Source organism: Hemibagrus wyckioides, linkage group LG25 (genome assembly GCF_019097595.1).
Source record: "Hemibagrus wyckioides isolate EC202008001 linkage group LG25, SWU_Hwy_1.0, whole genome shotgun sequence".
Taxonomy (NCBI): domain Eukaryota; kingdom Metazoa; phylum Chordata; class Actinopteri; order Siluriformes; family Bagridae; genus Hemibagrus; species Hemibagrus wyckioides.
The window spans coordinates 6,398,357-6,419,222 of record NC_080734.1 but is presented as its reverse complement, the minus strand read 5'-3'; the positions used below and the strand labels follow the sequence as shown (position 1 = coordinate 6,419,222).

General features: G+C 39.8%; 1 protein-coding gene across 1 annotated transcript in view; it reads left to right on the top strand.

The window, feature by feature from the left end:
* The window catches only part of tbc1d32 (TBC1 domain family, member 32), a 54,445-nt gene extending 35,195 nt beyond the window's left edge, over positions 1-19,250 (top strand). Inside the window, exons 29-34 of the mRNA XM_058379353.1 lie at positions 437-506; positions 1,413-1,528; positions 7,180-7,334; positions 9,276-9,416; positions 13,150-13,338; positions 18,427-19,250. Coding sequence (XP_058235336.1) covers positions 437-506; positions 1,413-1,528; positions 7,180-7,334; positions 9,276-9,416; positions 13,150-13,338; positions 18,427-18,546 — 791 coding nt within the window. The 3' untranslated portion in view covers positions 18,547-19,250. The remainder of the gene's footprint in view (positions 1-436; positions 507-1,412; positions 1,529-7,179; positions 7,335-9,275; positions 9,417-13,149; positions 13,339-18,426) is intronic.
* The last annotated feature ends 1,616 nt before the right edge of the window (positions 19,251-20,866 follow it).

Genomic DNA, 20,866 nt, shown 5'->3' with positions numbered 1-20,866 from the left:
TCTTAGCTGTAATACGCATTAACCAGCCATAACTGTGAAAATTCACTTAGCGGCGCTTTAAGTCATGCTCTCCTGTTATCTGGGCCACTGGCTGTTTAAGACTGACTGCACAAAGACAGACACATTCATCTGCGTTATGTCATCATTACACTCCTGCCATTGTTCTAATATTAATGAGGACAGAGGAGTGGTTTCATAATCACATCGGAGGGCTCATTTCCCTCTCACCAAGGGCATTTAACCAATTAAGCGCGCGCTTAGCCGTGATGAATTGACGGCGCCCAGATGACTGGACGATTCTTCGCTGCACAAAGCGATGAGGACCGTCCTGTCAGCCGAGCATTGTTACCACCTCTGCTATTGTGAGCAGCCTGCATGGCTGGCGTTGATAGCGCCATAAACGTGCAGTAATTTGTCTTTACTTTGTCTTTTATAGTTGTGGATCACGACATAAAGGCTCGCAATCTGACGCCCGTGGAACAGCTGGGCGTCAGCTCGGCTCTCAGGTGGGTGTTTCAGCCGCAGGGGGAAAATCTTCCTGTTTTCTTCCTGCGAACTTCCACAATGAGCAATGAGATAATCACACATTCATTACAGCAGGCTTCTGCTGGAATCCGCTGCCTTTTCTGAAGATCCGGCAGCGTAATTAAACTTACAGGGAACCTATTTAGTCAATTTATTTAAAAATGGACACTTAGTGCTGTTGAATGATCAGTTCTGATTGGTCAGAAGATGTCGATTAATTTCCTATAACAGCAGCTCTGACTGTCATTCCATCTCCGAGGCAAATCACAGTGCCTTAATCTTCATGTGCTCATTTTAATACATTATCATTTCTGCGTAACTGCTTGTATAATGGACGATTGACCTGCTCTTTTTTCTTTCTTTTTTTTCCCATTTTTTATTGGGTGGAAGGCTTTGCACTGTCTGTGTTCTAAGTAACAGGGAAATATGTGTTTATAAGCTGTTATAAAGAACAACACGTTCCCAAGACATTCCACAACATTAAATGTAACAATAAAAGGATAAAAATTACAATATGCTAAAAAAAAGTGAATCTTTTACTCATACAAGGAATGAAAGATCAGCTTTAGGAAGGTAACAGTATCTGTTTCATCCTGTTGTTTATTTCCTTATAACAGTGTTCATGCCAGAGATTCTCCACAGCTGAATATATATGTAAATAAATAAATAAAATAATTAATTAAAATAAAATAAAATACAATAGCTAATTTTTGGGAATAAAAAACTTTCGTTCTTTGAAAAGAAGATTTTTTTGTTTGTTTTTTCAGCGATATGACTTTATGATTTCTTTGTACTTGTCCTATGACAGGTCTTTTAAACATATTTTAACATCACTGCATATCTGCGAACCTTTATGTAACACTACTTTTATGTGCGTGTCTCTGTAGGTACGGCTTACTGCTGAAGTTAGTGAGAGAGGATTCAGAGCAGGATCTCTGTCTTCTCATCAAACACTGTCAAGAGTTTCTGTCTCAGCAGCGCATTCCAATCCAGTCTGATCTCTGTATCCTTTCTGCTCAGGCTTTAGTCTCGCTTTCTCTTCTATCTGTTATATGACCTTCCTTAACCACAGTGTCCTGAATATTATTAAAAAACAAAACAAACAAACAACAGACTATGCTACTGTAAAAAGTTTGAAAGGACAAATGCCTCTATAAAGGGTTTACGTATTACGATATTATCTCTCTGGTAGTGTATGTAACTGATAATGTGGTACATTAAGAGAAAGGGGATTTCAGTATGAAGCTATCTGTTTAACAAAATAGCAGATTAGAGGAAAAAACTCTTGATAAATGGTGCATGTTTAGACTATTTTAAGGAGTAATTCACAAAAACCTTTTAGCACTAAAGGCAGCTTCAGATGAGTCTAAAACTGAATCGAGAATGCTGCTGCTGGAGTTGAACTGCCTAGTCAAGCTCATGTGAATGATTTATCGAATGCTGAGCTTTTTAAAGCATATCATCTTGTCTGCGTGGGTGTTGCAGTGATTGTGGAGTTAGCCAGAATCATCTAGCAGAAATACCACAGCAGATCAGCTGTGAATATCCTCTGTGAGCCATACTGGATATCCACATTACAAACAGGAAGTACTCTTTCGAGCCCTCATGTCTGCTTGCTTTTAGAGGTTCACGAAGTATGAACCAGCCTCCTGAGTGGTCCAGCAGCAGTATCCCATGCTCACGTTGACGCAGCCGGGGTTCGATTCCTGCCCAGCCACTGAAGCAGTAGCGTAGCTATGGGTGGGCCTGGGCCCACCCACCTGTCAGTCAGGCCCACCCAATCAGTTGCTTGCTACAGAAAAGATTGCTTTGACTACGGCGATTGCTGGGTGCCTTTATATGTGCCTTTGTCCATATTAGGTTTTTTGGCACGTCATATGTTACTTCTATGAGTCAATTTTTGTACTTTCTGCACGAGAGCGCCCTCCAGTTTCGAGGAAGAATGAAACGTCTCTACGCTCATGCCGCCCCTCTCCCTCCACACCGAGCACAGAGGGTCAGCGAAGTTTAGTTACACATTAAACTAAAATGAAACAGAGCAACTTACTAAAGTTTGTGTCAAAAAGACGTTGTGTGCAGCCGGAGGAGAAAGATAATTCTGATGTTCAGGAGCCATGAAGCTCGAGTAGTAAGGAGCTCTGCTAGTGTTCCTTCACCTTTTACTCCATCACCAGCAGCACTTTATTCTCCAGCGTGTACCTCCCCTACACACCAGTGTAAAAGTAAGCCAATCTACATTTTCCTACTATGTAGTTGTATAGTCATTGTTATTGTTCATTTCATGTGGTTTATATGGCCATTGAGCCATATATCGGACAGTTTACATACTGTCCTGCTGATTTGATAATGGTGTTGCGGCGCGTCTGTCAGATGTGCGCGCACACGCGTGTGTATGTATGTGTGGTTTGGCCGCCGTGCTCATGCTGTTCTTATTGTTATGTTCTTAACATTGCTTACGATGATATACAAGCTTATGCTCTGATTAAATGGTGGTTTGCATTCAAGCAGGTGTAGTTATGTTGGCTTATTTTGATAAAAGATGCATTTTAGGCTAGGCCCACCCAATTTTCTCTGGGCCCACCAACGTTGTGATTCCTGCCTACGCTAGTGCACTGAAGAGTTAACTTCTTGTGTCAATTCCAAGCCCGGATAAAATGGGAGGGTTGCATCAGGAAGGGCATCCGGCGTAAAACCTATGCCAAATCAAAATATGCAGAATAAATGAGCTGCTGTGGCGACCCTAAACAGGGAGCAGCCAAAAAAACAACAACTAACTACGAAGCCATGCCCATTCTAGGGTTTGGTCAGCTAAATTTTAATTTCCTACAATGCACGTTTTCTGGTCCAGGTTTGTTCAGAAAAATGGGCTGATGAAGGATAAATGGGGAGAATGTTTTCTGTCCTGACACTTATATAAGCTTTGCGTCACATTTTCATCTTCCTATCAAACGAACACTAACCAGAACACAGAGAAAACCAAACAAACTAAGGCTTAGGGAACATGACTAAAGCTAGGCGAGACTAAGAGAACGCAAATAACCAAATAAATCTTTCCACAGATGTAAACTCAGTTACGAAAATAAACTTAATGCTCCAGCAAACAAGGACAGCAAACATGTGACTTATAAATATTTATAAAGATTTTAGTCAACAGTTTTGGACACTTTTAACCCAGGACATTGTTCTCATTTATCTTTGGTTACAATAGCACTAAATTAGCCATCAGTAGGTACAACATTGCTCTAAGCCTGTTAATCTTTGGGTTCTTTGATGAACCCAAGCAACAAAATATTCATTCAGTTCATACATCCAATATTTTCTGCAGTACTAGTCCATTCCTTTTGTTAAAAATGAATTTTCTTGCCATTTTTTGCCCATGTACACTTGCCGGACAAAACCACAGCCCACAGTAAAACGTGTTTCTCCATCGTTTCATGTTAAATTTTAGCAGTATGGAAATGTCGAAGCCATATCTTTCAGCTCTCTAGTAACTTTTATTCGTTACTGGAAAGTGGTGATTTTCTGCCTCATTTTGATCCCTCTGATGACTCTGTTTATGTTTATTTATGGTGAAATATTTTTTATCCTATTGTAAATGTAGCCTACGGGTTTAAAATAACTACGCAGTTCACAGCGGATAAGCAGTATAGCTACAGTATGCTGAGCTCAGCTGTCACTATGGTTACCAGATAAGAGATGCTTTTTGCCTGCCGTCTAAAATGCTATGCTGAGTGGGTGATTTCTGACCTTCCATACAGAAGCTGAAGAGAAGCCGGCAGCGCTGAGAGTTTTGTCGCCTACAGCAATATGTAAGCAATACGGCAACCTTTTATTTGCCCACCATTTGTCTTTGATAAGGCACACTGGGAATCAAATTTGCCATGCTGACCATCTTATATAAGAGCTATAATTTATCGATGTGTATCTACAGTTGGACTCGAGTCTCTTGTTTGTTTGTTTGTTTGTTTGTTTTTTCAGTCTATTTCTCGATTTTGAGTTGCTGAACTTGTCTTAGACTTGACAATTTGAGTACAACTTGAACGTCTGAAACTTCAACTAGCAATTATTACTTCATTCATTGACGTTAATAATAGTTATACTCGTTAGTTGCATTCTATATGACATGCCCTCACACTATGCATTATGTACTCTAACGTCAAGTGTATGAATTTTAGAAGAGTTGTATCGTCTCAAATGGAACAGTTTTGTACTAAACTCCTCGCTAGGTTCAGCAGAATACAGTGAATGTTTGGAAATTATGAGCTTATTTAAAAGATATTTGTAAGATACCTCATCCACCCGAGTGTTGTCTGCCATTTTGATATTTTTTCTCATAGAGCGTCAAAGCCTGGTAGCCCCACCCCCTTTTTCTACGTAAGCAAAGCTGCAATCTTTAAGTGCACGAAGTATCCAACATTTCACACTTCGCATTTTTGGTTGAATAAGTGCATCATCCAGGTACTTGAAGTGCACTTTTTCTTGTTGAAATTTCAGTGTGAACAGTGTAAATGATTTATACAAAATGGCTTCAAATACCGCATACGGATCTGTGAACTGGGATGCAAATCTTGCCAAGCTCCACCCTATTGGAATAATTTGACACCGTTTTCATTAGTAATTTGTTTGAGCTGTTCTTCAGGCACATTTGGTCAATTCATCATCCAATTTGTTGTCCAGATCATCTTAAGATCGTCTTAAGACTGTAGTCCAATCATTATCACACTTGAATCTGATAGTGTTACAGTTACATTTTTGAAGCTGATAGCAGACATTGATGTGTCTCTGTACATTAAGACTGAAAATGGAACAGAAATATTCAATTCAGCTTGTATAGCACTTTTAAGAACAGAGATTCTCACAAAGCAGCTTTACAGGACATGGATTTGGTCCCCTATTGAGCAAACTGTGAGTGAAAAACTCCCTGAGATGACATGAGCAAGAAAACTTTGAGGAATTAGAGTCAAAAGGAAACACGTCCTGTTCTTGGTGATAAAGGGATTAGAAACACTACTGTGTTTACTGGATGTGAAGTATGAGAGGATTGTTGTAGGATGAGCACAGGACAGTCCTTTTGAGTACAGTAACTGCTGTAGTGTGGGTATAAATGTACAGTATAGTGCAGGTGAGGCTAAATAACTGACATAAACTGTTTCGGGAAGTCTATAGAGAGCCATGTTGAAACTTTGAAAGCTGCCAAAAGTGAGACACAAATGCAGAAGTAATCAGTGGTAGATTCAGAGGGTGACAAGAGGCAAAATAAGTTCATAAATTTAACATTTCACAATCTATGATGCAATGCTTGGACCCCTAAATTGCTTTTTGCAGTATATTCATAATTGATGGTGTATTATGTTGTAGGTTTTTTTTTTTTTTATCTTTTTTTATTTTAAAGAAAAAGAATGAGGAGTACTATAGCTGCAATATACGGAGAAAAAATGCTATAAAATGAACTTAAGATATATGAAGTAATGTTTCTATAGACTGTAATTAACTGAGTTCATTCTTCAGACTGACATTAGCCTGTAACGGGTAACCATTTTAATTTTATCTCACTAAAAAGTGCATTAAGGTTTTTTTTTTCCTTGGAAGTTATATATGATACAAAAAAACTTAATAAAAAAAATAAACAAAAGTGTATTAAGTCACCTTCTGGAAAACCTGCCGTGCCATTTTATAGATTAGAGGTATCCAATCATATCCAAATGTTTAATTTTCATTCCAACCAATCAGAAGCCACACCTAAGTTGGTTGAAAGCCAAGATCAGCTGATTAAACAGGAACAATGAGGTGTGTTTTAGCTTCTGCTTGATTGGAATAAAAACCTGGGCCCATACAGGATAAGATTTTATGGATAACATTGGACATCCATGTTATAGACAATCTACAGGACACCAGAGATTGTGGGGGTGGAGCTTTGCGATCATGGACAGGAATCGTTTTAATGTTGAACCCATCCTATTGTTAAAGTTAGCTTAAATCAGGTAACTGTTCATCATAATCGGAAATATAAATCCTCACCATATCCAAATCATCATAAACCTTGACCAGTAGAGCTGATTCTTGGTAGTCTTTCACATGTACACCATGTTGGCAAAAGTTGTTGGACGTCTGCCTTCACATGCACATGAATTTAATATAGAGTTGTCCCGCCCTTTGCATTTATAGCAGCATCAACTTTTCCACAAGGTTTAGGAGTGTGTTTATGGGAATTTTTGACCATTCTTCTTGAAGCGCATTTGTGAGGTCAGGCACTGATGTTGGACGAGAAGGTCTGGCTCGCAGTCTCCGCTCTAATTCATCCCAAAGGTGTTCTATCAGGTTGAGGTCAGGACTCTGTGCAGACCAGTCAAGTTCCTCCACACCAAACTCACTCATCCATGTCTTTATAAACCTTGCTTTGTGCACTGGTGTGCAGTCATGTTGGAGCAGGAAGGGGTCATCCCCAAAATGTTCCCACAAAGCTGGGAGCATGAAATTGTCCAAAATATCTTGGTATGCTGAAGCATTAAGCGTTCCTTTCACTGGAACTAAGGGGCCGAGTCCAACCCATGAAAAACAACACCTGAATTCAATGATTTGGAGGGGTGGAGAAGGAACGAGTCTTCATGCAGGAATATGGATATGATGATGCTTCCTTGACCCTTGCTGCTTAAGCTTATCTGCAGGGCAGTTACCCTGGTCATGACTGGCTCTCCTCTACCATTTTTCTCCTGATGGGTGGCGACGTGGGCCGCTCTCTCAACCTGCTGCTACGTTTCTCCCGGCTGCTGACTTCAGCCTTCCTCTGGCCGCCTCGAATCTACAGATCCGTGAGTCCACTCTGACCAGCACCTCCATGCTAGCATGAGCAAGAGCGTTAATCTGGCTGTCTGCTTTCAGTTCCCCATCAGTCATCCCCTTTCCATGTTTCATATCCTCTTCCTCTCTGAATAGCTGCTCATTTTCTCAAACCCTGTGTGTCATTCACTTCTTTTGTTCTTTCTCCATCTACTTGGGGAAATCTGAAATGGAGTAATTCTGCAAGTACACGCCCGAGTGCGGTTTATCAGTTGTGATCCGCTGTGTCCCTCTTGTGGTGTGATTTGTAAGGTATAACACGCTTGGGGGTGTGCTGTTCTAAAAACAAAAAAATTAATCAACGATGCAACTTGACGCAAAGCAGAATTACAGATACAGTGCTGAACTGTTTATTTTCCAATAACAGCACATCCTGAAGTGTTTTATTTCTCTTATTGCATTGCTGACACTGGAGACTCCTTTTATACAAAAAGTTAAAGACTCGCTCTAGAAAAATGCACAATATTAATAATTTCACTTTTATTTTCTTTGTTTTGTTTTTTGTTTGTTTTTTATTTTGCTTTACAGTTCTTTGCTTTGCTTGTTTTTTTTTTGTTTTTTTTGCTTTTATTGTTTGCTTTATGTATTTATTTGCTCGTTTGTTTGTTTTATTTTGTTTTGTTTGGTTTTTGGTAGTTTTTTGTTTGTTTGTTTGTTTACATGGAGCACTATACAAGTCCCAGTGTACATTTTACCAGGCAAAGAATAAAATATTAGAACGCATGCATTAATCTAAACCAAACAGATTTGAGAATTTTAGCTCAGCACTGTGGTCATATTTTGTCATATTTCTGATTGTGCCTAGAGCGTGGTGAAACACACACACACAGATCACTTTTCCCATAGATTTGAAAGCTAGTTCTGTTTCTCTCTGTGCTCGACACAACTAATAGCATCTCAGCGTGTGTGTTAAACAGCAAAGCTCCGCAAAGTGGAGTTTGTCTACCTGATTGTAACCATAGACTGCTGTGCCACGGCGCGAGAGTGCATGCAAATCAGCACGTGTGCAAACCACTGACAGAGGGAATGAAGAGAAAAGGCACAGAGTTCGCACCATGATGCGAATCTCTAAATAGGAACACGATCCTCCACACAGTGCCCCCCTACACCCCCCCACCCAGACGTCACTGTCAGCAGCGTGAGCGCAGAGGCAATAATAATGAAATGCGTAGGCTTCCCTCAAAACGCTGCATGAAAAATGCTTCTTCTCATACCTCACTCCTGCACAGCCACAGGAGTAATGCTCTGCTTATTAACTCTTATACAAGCATCAGTAACTCATTTTCACATTCAGTTCTTCAGCTCAAATCACTCCAATTATGTACACACACCCAAACAGACAGACTGACAGGCAGACACACAGCCAGACAGACGTACAGACAACCAGACACCCAGACAAACATAAGCAGATTGGCAGGAAGAAAGGCAAATAGACAGACACACAGACAGGCAGGCACCCAACCAGACAGAAATACAGACAGACAGACAAGCATAAAGGCAGACAGACAGACAACCAGACAAACATACTTACAGGCAGAATAAAGACAGACAGACACACAGCCAGACCGAGAGACAGACAAGATACCCAGACAGAGAGACACTCGGACAAAAACTATACTGACAGACAGACACCCAGCCAGAAAAAGAGGTAGACAGACACCCAGACAGACAGACACTCAGTCTGACAGTCAGAGGGAGACAGACAGACAGACAGACAGATACCCAGCCAGCCAATCAGCCACTCAGACAGACTGACAGAAAGACAGTTAGCCTGACAGTAAACATATTATAAACATATTATACTTGGACCTTCACAACAATCTGAACTGATATGGTGTTTCACATCATTATCCACACTGATACTCACAGCTATAATGTTCAAACCCTCTGATTAACAAATACTTTTTCCTCAGGTGCACATGCCATCAGAGATGGCTCAGTCGGGCATTCCTCCTCTCTACTCCTGCACCGCCCACTACGTGGAGATGCTGCTAAAAGCCGAAGTGCCTCTGGTCTTCTCTGCATTCAGGATGTCTGGCTTCACCCCTTCACAGGTAGAGAGAACCTACCCCAGCTCTCACTATGACCTCTGCAGCACCATCCAGTGGCTCTGGTGGATAATTCACATTACCAGCACACTTCACTTATTCCTCTCTGTTTATAGCAAAAAGCGTCCAATATTTTAGCACACAAGAGCCGTGATCTAATTCGCTAATCAGTGTTGACGTCTTTCACTTTGAAACTCCGTAAAGGAACGTTCGAAATACACCACAGTCTGAACAGTGCCTTAGCAACCAGCTAAATATGAAGTCGAATCCAAGCTTGTTTTCAGCTGTGTAGGATTTCTTCTCGCCAATATGCACATTGCAGCTTTGTCATCTTTGGTATCCTGGAGCATAGAGAGCACAGACTCCCAGCCACTGGTAGAATTCCTTAACGTTCCCTACCCATGTGGAAGAATATCAATTCTGACCTTATTCTAAATGGTCTAAAATATGGAAATTTTTGGATATGGAAACCAGTAATCCAGTTCGTTTTTTTTCTACACCATACTTTGGCATGTCTGCTTTCAGAAACCGTATAGTTATTTCAGCAACAGCGTGGATCCTTTTTAATTCCATCATCCACGTGTGAGAATCAGAGAAACACATTTATTTATTATATAGAAGGAAAAGAAAAACCATACAGAGAAACTGTCTGTATATTAACTAAACAGCTAATAAGAAACTGCTTCGACATTATTGACATTATTATATAAGAAGATTAAAGTTGCAATCTGTGATTTGGCAGAAGTAATTAAGAACACAAATACAGCCCAGTTACTTAATGTGTTCTTTAAAGCCACACCACTAAAGCGTATACCTAAGATAGAAGCAGAAGCTTTCTGAATTGACATGTATGTAGAGATATCTTCATGATCTGATTGGTTGGAGTTTGAGCAGATATGTTACTGGCAGAATGTAAGGGAGAAATATTACAAATAATTTCACAATTAGCTTAGTGTTGGGCTACTGATGGGAAGGTTATGGGTTCAAATCCCAGGTCCACCAAGATGCCACTGCTGGGCCCCGGATCAAGGCTGTTAACCTTCAATTGCTCAGTTTTATAAAACAAGATATAATGTAAGTTTCTCCGGATAAGGGATGTCTAACAAATGCCTGAAACGTAAATGTTCATATCCATGCCATTTAATCTATAAGGTCAAACGTTTTTAGACACCTGACCATCACACCTATAAGTTTCCCTTCACTGGACCTAAGAAGCCCAAACACTGTTCCAGCATGACAATGCCCCTGTGCACAAAGCACAGAGCTCCATGTAGACATGGTGTAGAGTTTAAGGTTAGAGTGAAGGAACTCAAGTTGACTCTGACTCAACCCCACTGAACACCTTTGGGATGAACTGGAACACCGATTGAACCACAGACATCCTCACCTGACATCACTATCTGATCTCACTAATGCTCTTGTAGCTCAGTGATCACAAATCCCCACAGCCACGCTCCAACATCTAGTGGAAAGCCTTCCCTGAAGAGTGGAGATTAATACAACAGCGAAGGAGGGATTCATCTTGTCAGGAATCCACAAACTGCATTCCTGCATTACACACAATACCTGCTGTTAGTAGTGCTCACTTCATTTTGATCCAAATTCTGACATCATTAAGTTCCTGAAGCGCTCATGTCTGTCATGGTGATTCTAAAGTATGTGGCCAGGAAGAAGATCAGCTAAATAATAATTAACAATGCACTCCTTGATGTCATTATCGACATTAGGGGAGAACCAGCTCTGACAGCATCATCCCTTCTTTTCATGTTTATCGATCGACCTTGAACCTTTTCTCACATTGAAAACTTCTACAATCCCTCTAGACTTCAGTCCACAGCAAATCTTAAAAAAAAAAAAAAAGTTTGCCATTGATTTTTCTCCTATTCATCTCGGGTGTCTTTTAAAGGCTGACTTGATTTCTGCCATCAGAGAGGAAATTTTGTGCTTTGTGCCTCTGCAGTCTGAGTCTGAGCACGCTTCAGTCAGTACACGTCCACGTGCTGTACACACAGGTTTTCTGCTACTGCTGCGAATTACATGCCGAATTAAATACGATGAAGTTACCATGCGTTACACACAGAGTGCATTTTAATGTTCGGACTGCCGAATATAAATATTCAAATGCCCCGGGCTGAGCGAAATGCTTTCGAGCAGCAAGCGAGAGAGTTCCGAGTCAAAATAAAAGCTGCACTGGCGAGCGAATCTCAGGAAAGAAAGTGACTTGAAATTGAGTATCACCTCTATCAGTGAAGGGCAGCTGTGCTCACTCGCGTCTGCTTGAGATTCCAGATTCCACAAAGCCGGTAAACAGCCAAATAGGGATGTAGAATCAGTCAGGAGAGTCAGCCAGCTGGAGAAGCTCGAAAAAGCAGTCTGATACATAACATCGGTCCAGGAGACGGATTAGATTTTGATTTCAGACTGCATTAATGCTGTCCTGTTATCCTCTTCTGCGTACTTGCTAGTTATACTGAAAGTTATAGTTGCGGTATTTACTGTGTATATGGATGAGATGGGAATTCATATTGACTTGACTTGACTTGATTTGATATGACCTTGCTTTCGGTTTAGATTCAGAATCAAAAGCTGAAAGAAAATGTTTATAATGATGAGATGTCCTTTGTAAGGTCTGAAACACTTCAGGATGTGCTGGTATAGGAAAATAATCTGTGAAGGGGAGATGAAATGGATTTATTGTATTGTTACCTCCCTAAAGTTGATCACTGAACTCTAATAGCATGACCCAGAGTGTTTAATTCCTGAGCAATTAAAGCAGAGCAATTTGCAAAATGAGAGAGAGAGAGAGAGAGAGAGAGAGACAGACAGGGAGAGACAGAGAGAGAGAGAGGGAGACAGAGAAACAGAGAGAGAGAAATATACAGGGAGAGGGGGAGAGGAGGGGGGACAGAGAGAGCGAGGCAGGAAGAGAGAGAAACAGAGAGAGAGACTAAAAGCAAGAGAGAGAGACAGAGAGTGAGAAAATATACAGGGAGAGGGTCAAAGAGAGGGAGAGAGAGAGACAGAGACAGACAGACAGAGAGCGAGAAATAGACAGGGAAGGGGGAGAGAGAGAGACAGAGACAGGGAGAGACAGAGAGAGAGAAATAGACAGGAAGAGAGAGAGGGAGACAGAGAAACAGAGAGAGAGAGAGGGAGACAAAGAAACAGAGAGAGAGAGAGAGAGAGAGAGAAGGAAAAGAGAGAGGAAAACAAGACATCAATACTGAGGTTGATGCAAAATTCATGGTGTGATGAGGTGTAACTACACACACACACACACACGTATACACACACACACACACATGTATCTTGTCACATAAAAGAGGTCTGTCCTGAAAACTTTCTGATGTTGACCATAGCACAGTGCTCACACTGGGGACTCCTTCCAAAATGGATAAACACGTGTCCTTACCGAAAAGCTCCGACTCACCTTTTTTTGTTAATAAAGCCTGTTTATGTGGAATATTCACTATATGAATCCCTGTGAAAGTTGTTACCATAGAAACCACAGCATTCAGCATTGTTGTGGTCTAATGTTATATATCCCCAGTGTGGCGAATTGTTTTGCTCCTAATTACAGCAATGCCATCGTGCTCCATGCTAAAGTTTAGAACTCTCTTTGAACTAGCATATGGTAGACACTCAGTATTGATTCAGTGTTAAAAATTCATGCCCTTGTCATTGTGCGCTCTATTGACCACACTCTCTCTCTCTCTGTCTCTCTCTTTCATTAATGAAGATGTGTATGCAGTGGCTGACTCAGTGTTTCTGGAACTACTTAGACTGGCCTGAAATCTGCCACTACGTGACCACATGCATCATCATGGGCGTCGATTACCAAGTGTACATGTGCATCGCCGTGCTGAAGCACCTCCAGCAAGAAATCCTGCAGCACACCCAGACCCAGGACTTGCAGCTCTTCCTCAAGGTGAGCCTTCAGCCTTGTGCACTTTTTATGCTAACATCAGAATCAACCATCAGTGTTTTTGAGAGTACTTGAAGTAAGGAATTTAACACTTTGGGAGCATGCTGTTCTAGGTAAATAAACAACAACAGGATGGTGAGATGCAACCTGACGTGGCAAAGGATTAGTCATGATTTCGCTCTAATGAACACAAAGATGATTTAGTCATCTGAATGTTGAGAGCAGAAAATCCACTCACCCAAACCCAACTCATAAATATTCACTTAATCAATAATGTTAGAACTTTAATAAAAGTCGCTGACACTTATTCCTATATACAGAAGTAAGGCATACAACATTCTCCTGTTAAAGATAGAAATCATGTTGAAACCCACATGCTTCAAACATCTTACCCAGAAACAAAAGAATGTCTGAAAATTCAGGACATCTGCACATGGAAATGGCGTTTTTGAATATTCTCCTCTCTGAAGCTGAATGCACTGGAATGGCACAAAATTATTCGTGACAGCTCCAGATGAAATGCAAATAAAACTCAGCCTTTATTCTTGAAAAGTCCCTATCCCTGAGTGATGCTTTCAGCATCTTGAAAACCCTGGCATAGTACACCAATCAGCCATAACATACTGAGCAGTGACAGGTGAAGTGAATAAGACTGATGATCTCCTCATCATGGCACCTGTTAGTGGGTGGGATATATTAGACAGCATAGTGAACATTTTGTCCTCAAAGTTGACGTGTTAGAAGCAGGAAAAATGGGCAAGCATAAGGATTTGAGCGAGTTTGACAAAGGGCCAAATTGTGATGGCTAGACCACTGGATCAGAGCATCTCCAACACTGCAGCTCTTGTGGGGTGTTCCCGGTTTGCAGTGGCCAGTATCTCTCAAAAGTATCCTTTAAGTCCTATGTGTCCTATAAGTCCTGTAAGTATCCTTTAAATTCTGTAAGTTGCAAGATGGGGTCTTCTTGGTGCCAGATACCACAGAACACCTTCAGGGATCTAGTGGAGTCCATGCCTCGATGCATCAGGGGTGTTTTGGCATCAAAACTGGGACCAACACAATATTATGCAGGTGTTCATAATGTTTTGCCTGATGGGTGTATATGTGAAAAGTTCAGAACTCTCTCCTGATCTAATATTTTATTTTTTGTGTTTGTTGCTTCTTTATTATTATTAACGCCTTTAATGTCTTTGCTTTGTGATTAGGGCAGAAATGCTTTAATTTAATTTAAATCCAATGCAAGCTCTTTCTGTGAGCTCCCCAGGCTATTTTCTCTGCAGCAGCAGGAGTTTATTCATCAAAAAGAAAAGCATCTGTACATTTTACTTGCTGCACTATTAACCTTTCTTTTTAATTCTTTTAGTATTTGTTGTTGAGAACCGAAGACTTGATTGTTCTTTTTTAAGATCACACTCAGCTACCGAGTCTCAGATTAGTGAAATTGTATTTTTTACATCACTTTTATTACTTTAGGTAATATACCTCAGCGATGTCCAATTCTCGAATCTGATTGGTCAGACAGGTCGAACAATTTTCTATAATTAATGCACCTGTTAAAATACATTATTGTTTCTATAGTAACGATACACTCAAGGATTTGTACGCTGATTGCACTACATCATCGACGTATAATGTAATAAATTACTGAATGATTTTTATTCTGTTTATTAACAAAATAAAGCAACCAATTGTTGATTGTTTTTTGTACTAGATATAAAAGCTTTAAGTTTTGCAAATCTCATCACACAGGAGTTAACAGTGCGTGACAGTCTTCATTTTGTGTTACAATAAAGAGAGGGAAAAAGAAAGGCTGTTTAATGTTTTTTTAACATGATTTAAACATTAAATATAACTATTAATTGATAAAAAACATTCTCTTAATGTCTTTAAAGATTTAGGCATGGTGTAAAGGGAAGAAAACTCTAATTCTAATTATTTTATGTATTACTCTTTTACACAGCTGTAGGAAAATAAGAAAAGTTACTGTATAGTAGTTACATATTACAAATATATCTTAGGCTGGATAACGGGACAGACTCAGTATGGGTAAGGATTTGTTTAAATGTGGCAACTTTCTTCCTCATTAAATAGAATCAATAAAAAGTAAAAAAAAAAAAAAAAAAGAATATAAAGAGATATGCTAAGAATAGAATTACAATAAAAATACATCTGCAAATGTAAAAAAAATATGTATAACATGGGTGGTGGTAGCGGCTTAAGGTTCTGCATTGTTAATCAAAAGATCGGGGTTGAAGCCCCAGCTCTGCCAAGCTGCCACCCCACCCCTGCTCCAGGGGCAGTGCATCATGGCTGACCCTGCACTCTAACCCTAATCCTCCAAGGATGCAATATGTGAAGAAAGATTTTCACTGTGTAATAATGTATATGTGACAAATAAACCTACTTAACTTAGAATAATTGACATTTGTGAGAAAAGGAGTGCATTTGTAGTGCAGTATATGCAGTAAAGATAGTTTGTGTTGAGTAGATGACTCCAGGTTCTAAGTAACGTCCAAATGTTGAGTAGTCAAGGTCAGAAATCCAAATGATTCATAAATGAAGTGTAAGACTTGGAAAGGTAGCACTGTTTCTCCATGCAGTGATCTACAGCAAAACATCACAAGCTCACTGACTGATCCCAAGCTAAACTGACATCACTTATCCAGAAAGCAACCATGCAGGATTTTAGACACAGCCACTGCTGGCAGCTTTATATGTACAATAGGAGTGATAAAACATTCTTGGATTGTAGTTACTGTTCTACATGTAGGCTCAGAATACGGGTTGAATCGTACTTGCTGAGTGTTCAAGTCGTAGCTCTGAATTATTTATCGGAGGAATGGAAAGTAGAACACGACCAGTTTTGAACAGTTTGCCGTCACTGGATCTTATAAGTAAGGAAAGAATAAAACACTCTGGGACTCGCTGTTATAAGAACATAATCAGTGACGATGGCGGGATTTTCACCTGCAACCAAGTGCATTCACTGTTACCAACAAAGTAGTTTATTTTCTTTTCAATAACAGCACATCCCTAATTGATTTAAGCTTCTTATACTGTAACTCAGCAGTATATATAGAGTTTTGTTAATTTATTATGGACATAGTTTTTATCCAGTTATCATCGCAAAACATTAGTTCCTGTGATCGTTTATGTTATACACTACATTGCCAAAGGTTTTGGGACAAGTCATTGAATTCAGGTGTTGTTTTTCAGGGGTTAGGCTCGGCCCCTTAGTTCCAGTGAAAGGAACTCTTAATGCTTCAGCTTCATACCAAGACCTTTTTGGACAATTCCATGCTCCCAACTTTGTGGGAACAGTTTGGGGATGACCTTTTCCTGTTCCAACATGACTGAACACCAGTTTTATCGGGTTGAGGTCAGGACTCTGTGCAGCCCAATCAAGTTCCTCCACACCAAACTCACTTTATGGACCTTGCTTTGTGCACTGGAGTGCAGTCATGTTGGAACAGGAAGAGGAACATCCCCAAATTGTTCCCACAAAGTTGGTAGCAAAAAAATTGTCCAAAATGTCTTCGTATGCTGAAGCATTAAGAGTTCCTTTCATTGGAACTATGGGGCTAAGCCCAACCCCTAAAAAAAAAAAAAAACCCACCTGAATTCAATGTTTTGGAGGGGTGTCCAAAAACTTTTGGTAATGTAGTGTAGCTATAGAAACAGTTGACCACTTGCCAACCTCTCTTGAGGTTAATAAATAATTAAATGAATGAAAGTTCTCTGTCCTGAAAACTAGTCCTGACACTGGAGATTCCATCCATAACTGTTAATAACGTCTTCATAAGGAATACTTATGAATACTTATTATATCAAAAAATGTACTTTTGTTGTTGTTACATTTTTTAAAAATAAAATCCATTAATTATCAGGATAGATTATGCTATTATATATGCATTACTATTTAAACAATAGGATTAATATAAACCTGTGATTTGAATTACAGCTGGAAATAAAGTATATAAGCCCACATCTTCTGACCAATCAGAATTAACTGTTAAGAAGAAGAACTGAGGGCAAGAAGCCTTTATTATTATCGCCACACATACATTAAGGCAGAGTGGAATTCTTTTCTTTGTATATTCCAGCTGAGGAAGTTGGGGTCAGAGCTCAGGGACAGATATGATATAGCACCCCTGGAGCAGGGAGGGTTACAGGCCGTGCTCAACAGTGGAGCTTGGTGGTCCTGGGGCTTGAACCTCAATCCTCTGGTCAACAAGCCAGAGCCTTGACCACTTGAACCACCATTGCCCTACTACTAGATTGAAAAACAGCCTTTCACATTATTGACTTATCAATATAATAAAAATCTCTATGGTGCTTCATTCGAGTTTGTGTGTATCTGCTGATTCATTGTTTGTTTGCTATGTTTAAAATGAAATCAGCCGTTTTATTATAATGTAAGCGATTTCATTTAAAGCATCGTCTACAAAATCTTTATCACTCGCTATGAGCTAGTCGAGCCTCATTACTTGCTAGCGTTTCGCTGAGTCGTGCTGTAATTAGTCTAATTTGTGTGTTGTTGCCAAACAAACCGCAGTCTACAGCTTTGGCCAAAAAAATTGCTTAGCTTGTAGCTATTTTTTTCACCACGCCAAAGCCGTAAGGGTTTTTTTTTTTTTTTTTTTGTCCTTTCTTTCATTTGTATACTCTATGGTGTTGTTTCATAATTTGGGGAGCAATTCGAAGGTTTTCATTTCTTTTGTGTCATTTAATTCCGCAACTTCAACTAATTAGCTTATAGACTAATGTGTGGAATGTGCATAAAGATACTGCTGTGAATTAAGCTTTAGTTTTGTAGTACTATAATGTTACCATTTCAGAGAAAACTTCATAATCTCCAATAGTTTTTTTTTTGTTTAATCCAAACCTTTCTGGTTGCTTGAATTGTACTAGTGTTTGTACTGAAAATTGACACTGATGCAGGATTCATTAACAAAGATAAAATCCTTATTGTTTATACCATGCTTCCAGAGTAAAGCTTATTTAAAACCTTCTCTATACTAAATGTAAAGCTCACAGTGTTGTTGTAATCCATGCATGCTGACAGCGGGTTTGCTTCTGTTCCCTGTGCAGGAAGATCCCATCGAGGGCTTCAGAGTGGGAGATTACCTGGAGTACATGGAGAGCCTAGAACGCAGATACAGGTCCATGGTGCTCATAGACATGAGGAACAGCTTGTTAAAGAGCACATAGTGTTAAACAAACTTCGGCAAAAAAAAAACTTTGAGGAATAAATTCTGCACTCCAGACACAGGCAGTTAGTGGAATTAGCAGAAATGGCGGTGACTTTGGGTAGGCAACTGAATGCAAGCTTTTTTGTGTGTGTGGTTTGGAATTTTGTAACCTGGCCTGTACAGGTACAAGCATCACTGAGATATATTTCCTCTGTTTCATTTCATTGAAACCCAGACACTGAGTTCTGTCTCAAGGTCACCGAAAGCACATCTGATGATAGTTTTATAACTTGTCTAATGAGAGGTCTAGGCTCGTGCTGTGCACTGCAGCGTATCGGAATCAGGTGATACAGTCAAAGCTGTGCATCTCATCTAATTTTGGGTGCTATGTCTAACCTAGGGTTTCTTTCATTTAGTCAGGCTTGCGTATTAAATTTCACAAAATTTCCTGTACGTGAAGCCAAAAGCCCCTGTGTCCCGGGGCATGGGGCATTCATTTCTATGAATTGTTGCACTGGTTTAGTAAATACAATGTGCATATACTGTCTTTTACTGGTATGTATGATGAGTTCATTACTGTAGGTTACAGTCTATGTGCTGTTTAAATTATGGACATAGACTACAAAATGTAGAATAAAACTTGACTTTATTATTATTATTATTATTATTATTATTATTAAGGATTTCATTTGTTCAATAAAACAAACTAATTTGTTTACTATAGTTGTTTGTTTACTATGGTGCTTGTTCAGTCTCTTGTCATTTTGTGACTGGACTACTGCAACTCTCTCCTAGCAGGTCTGCCTCTGAGCACCATTCAACCTCTGCAAATGACCCTGAATGCTGCTGCATGACTTATTTTCAACCTTCTGAAATTCTCCCACACCATCCCATTGCTACACTCCCTCCACCGGCCTCCGGTATCAACCTGCATCAGATTTAAAACACTGATGCGTGCCTATAAAGCCCAAACAGACCAGCACCCACTTACCTCAAAACACTTATCACCCCCTACACTGCACCACACTTCCTCCAATCCTCCAGCACTGCTCGACTGCTCCTACCATCTCACAGGGTACAAGGAAGATATGCATCAAGACTCTTTTTTTTTTTTGTTCTGGCATCTAGGTAGAAGAATGAACCTTGATATCCGGATAGCCGAGTCACTGGCTGTCTTCAGACGACCCACTTCATCCTGAAATACTTCCTAGAACTGACTTAAAAATCTTCAAAGCACTTCAGTAAGTGGTGAGGGTGTCAGTAAGGGGTAAGGGTGTCAGCCAAATGCTGTGAATGTAAAGCTACACTGTCCTGTGCAGTCAGCAACAGCAGATTAATAACCATCATCTCACAAGCCAAGGGTGCCAAAACTTAAACCATAGAATGATTCATTCTTCTTCTTTTTTTTATTTCACTGAACAATACTTCACAACATTTGACTCTGTTATAGCTTAATCATATCATACATTACGCTGCACTTCTCTGTAAGATTTACAATTTGTTCACAGACTAAATCGCAAAAGTAAACGAGAACTAAATACCTAATAAACTGTCAAGTGCAAAACTTTTTCACCCAAAATGAAAGACATTTAATGTTTGTTTTCACGTCTCTTGGTTATCTCAAGTAACAGAAAATAGGCGTTGATAATTCAGCACGGTATAATATTGCGTTTCCTTTTCCGAATGTTCTGTAAACCTTTTCATTTCACCATGTTAATGTTCTTCATTATTACAATAATTTGTACTCTACTACTGTTTACCTTCCGTAACTGCCCCTATCCACTTTGCGTATCTCACGCACGCTTCCTCTTAAAACGGAAAAGATGAAAACTGCCACTCGATCTGTTCTAATCCCACATCAGCATGCGGCCAAGCGCACCTGAAGAGGGACAACGGCAGATTGTTATCCTTCCTTTCCAAAGACAATCCACCTGATAAGTGCTCTCAACACCTCTGGAAATAAGCTCCACATTTCCATCACTATTTGAATGTAGAACCGAGCTCATCCACTAAGACTCTTTTATCTTTAATGCATCTGCTTCAGTGTTTACATCGGAGTAACAGCCACTTCTGAGCTATGAACTACTAATTTGTACGTACACTCGGAGGATAAAGCGGCGTATTTTAATAATATAGCATAAATGTGGGTTTGGTCCAGTTGAAACCAGTCTATTGATTCCTATTTGTTCATGCTAATGCTGTTTACTCATGATTACGGACTAACAGCATCCCGGAGAATTGTTTGTTTTTGCTCAGAAAATTGGCTCAGAGTTCCAAGTTTTTCCCTTTATCGCTTGATGGGCTATCTAATAGACCTCAATGGCAGAAGATAATTACGC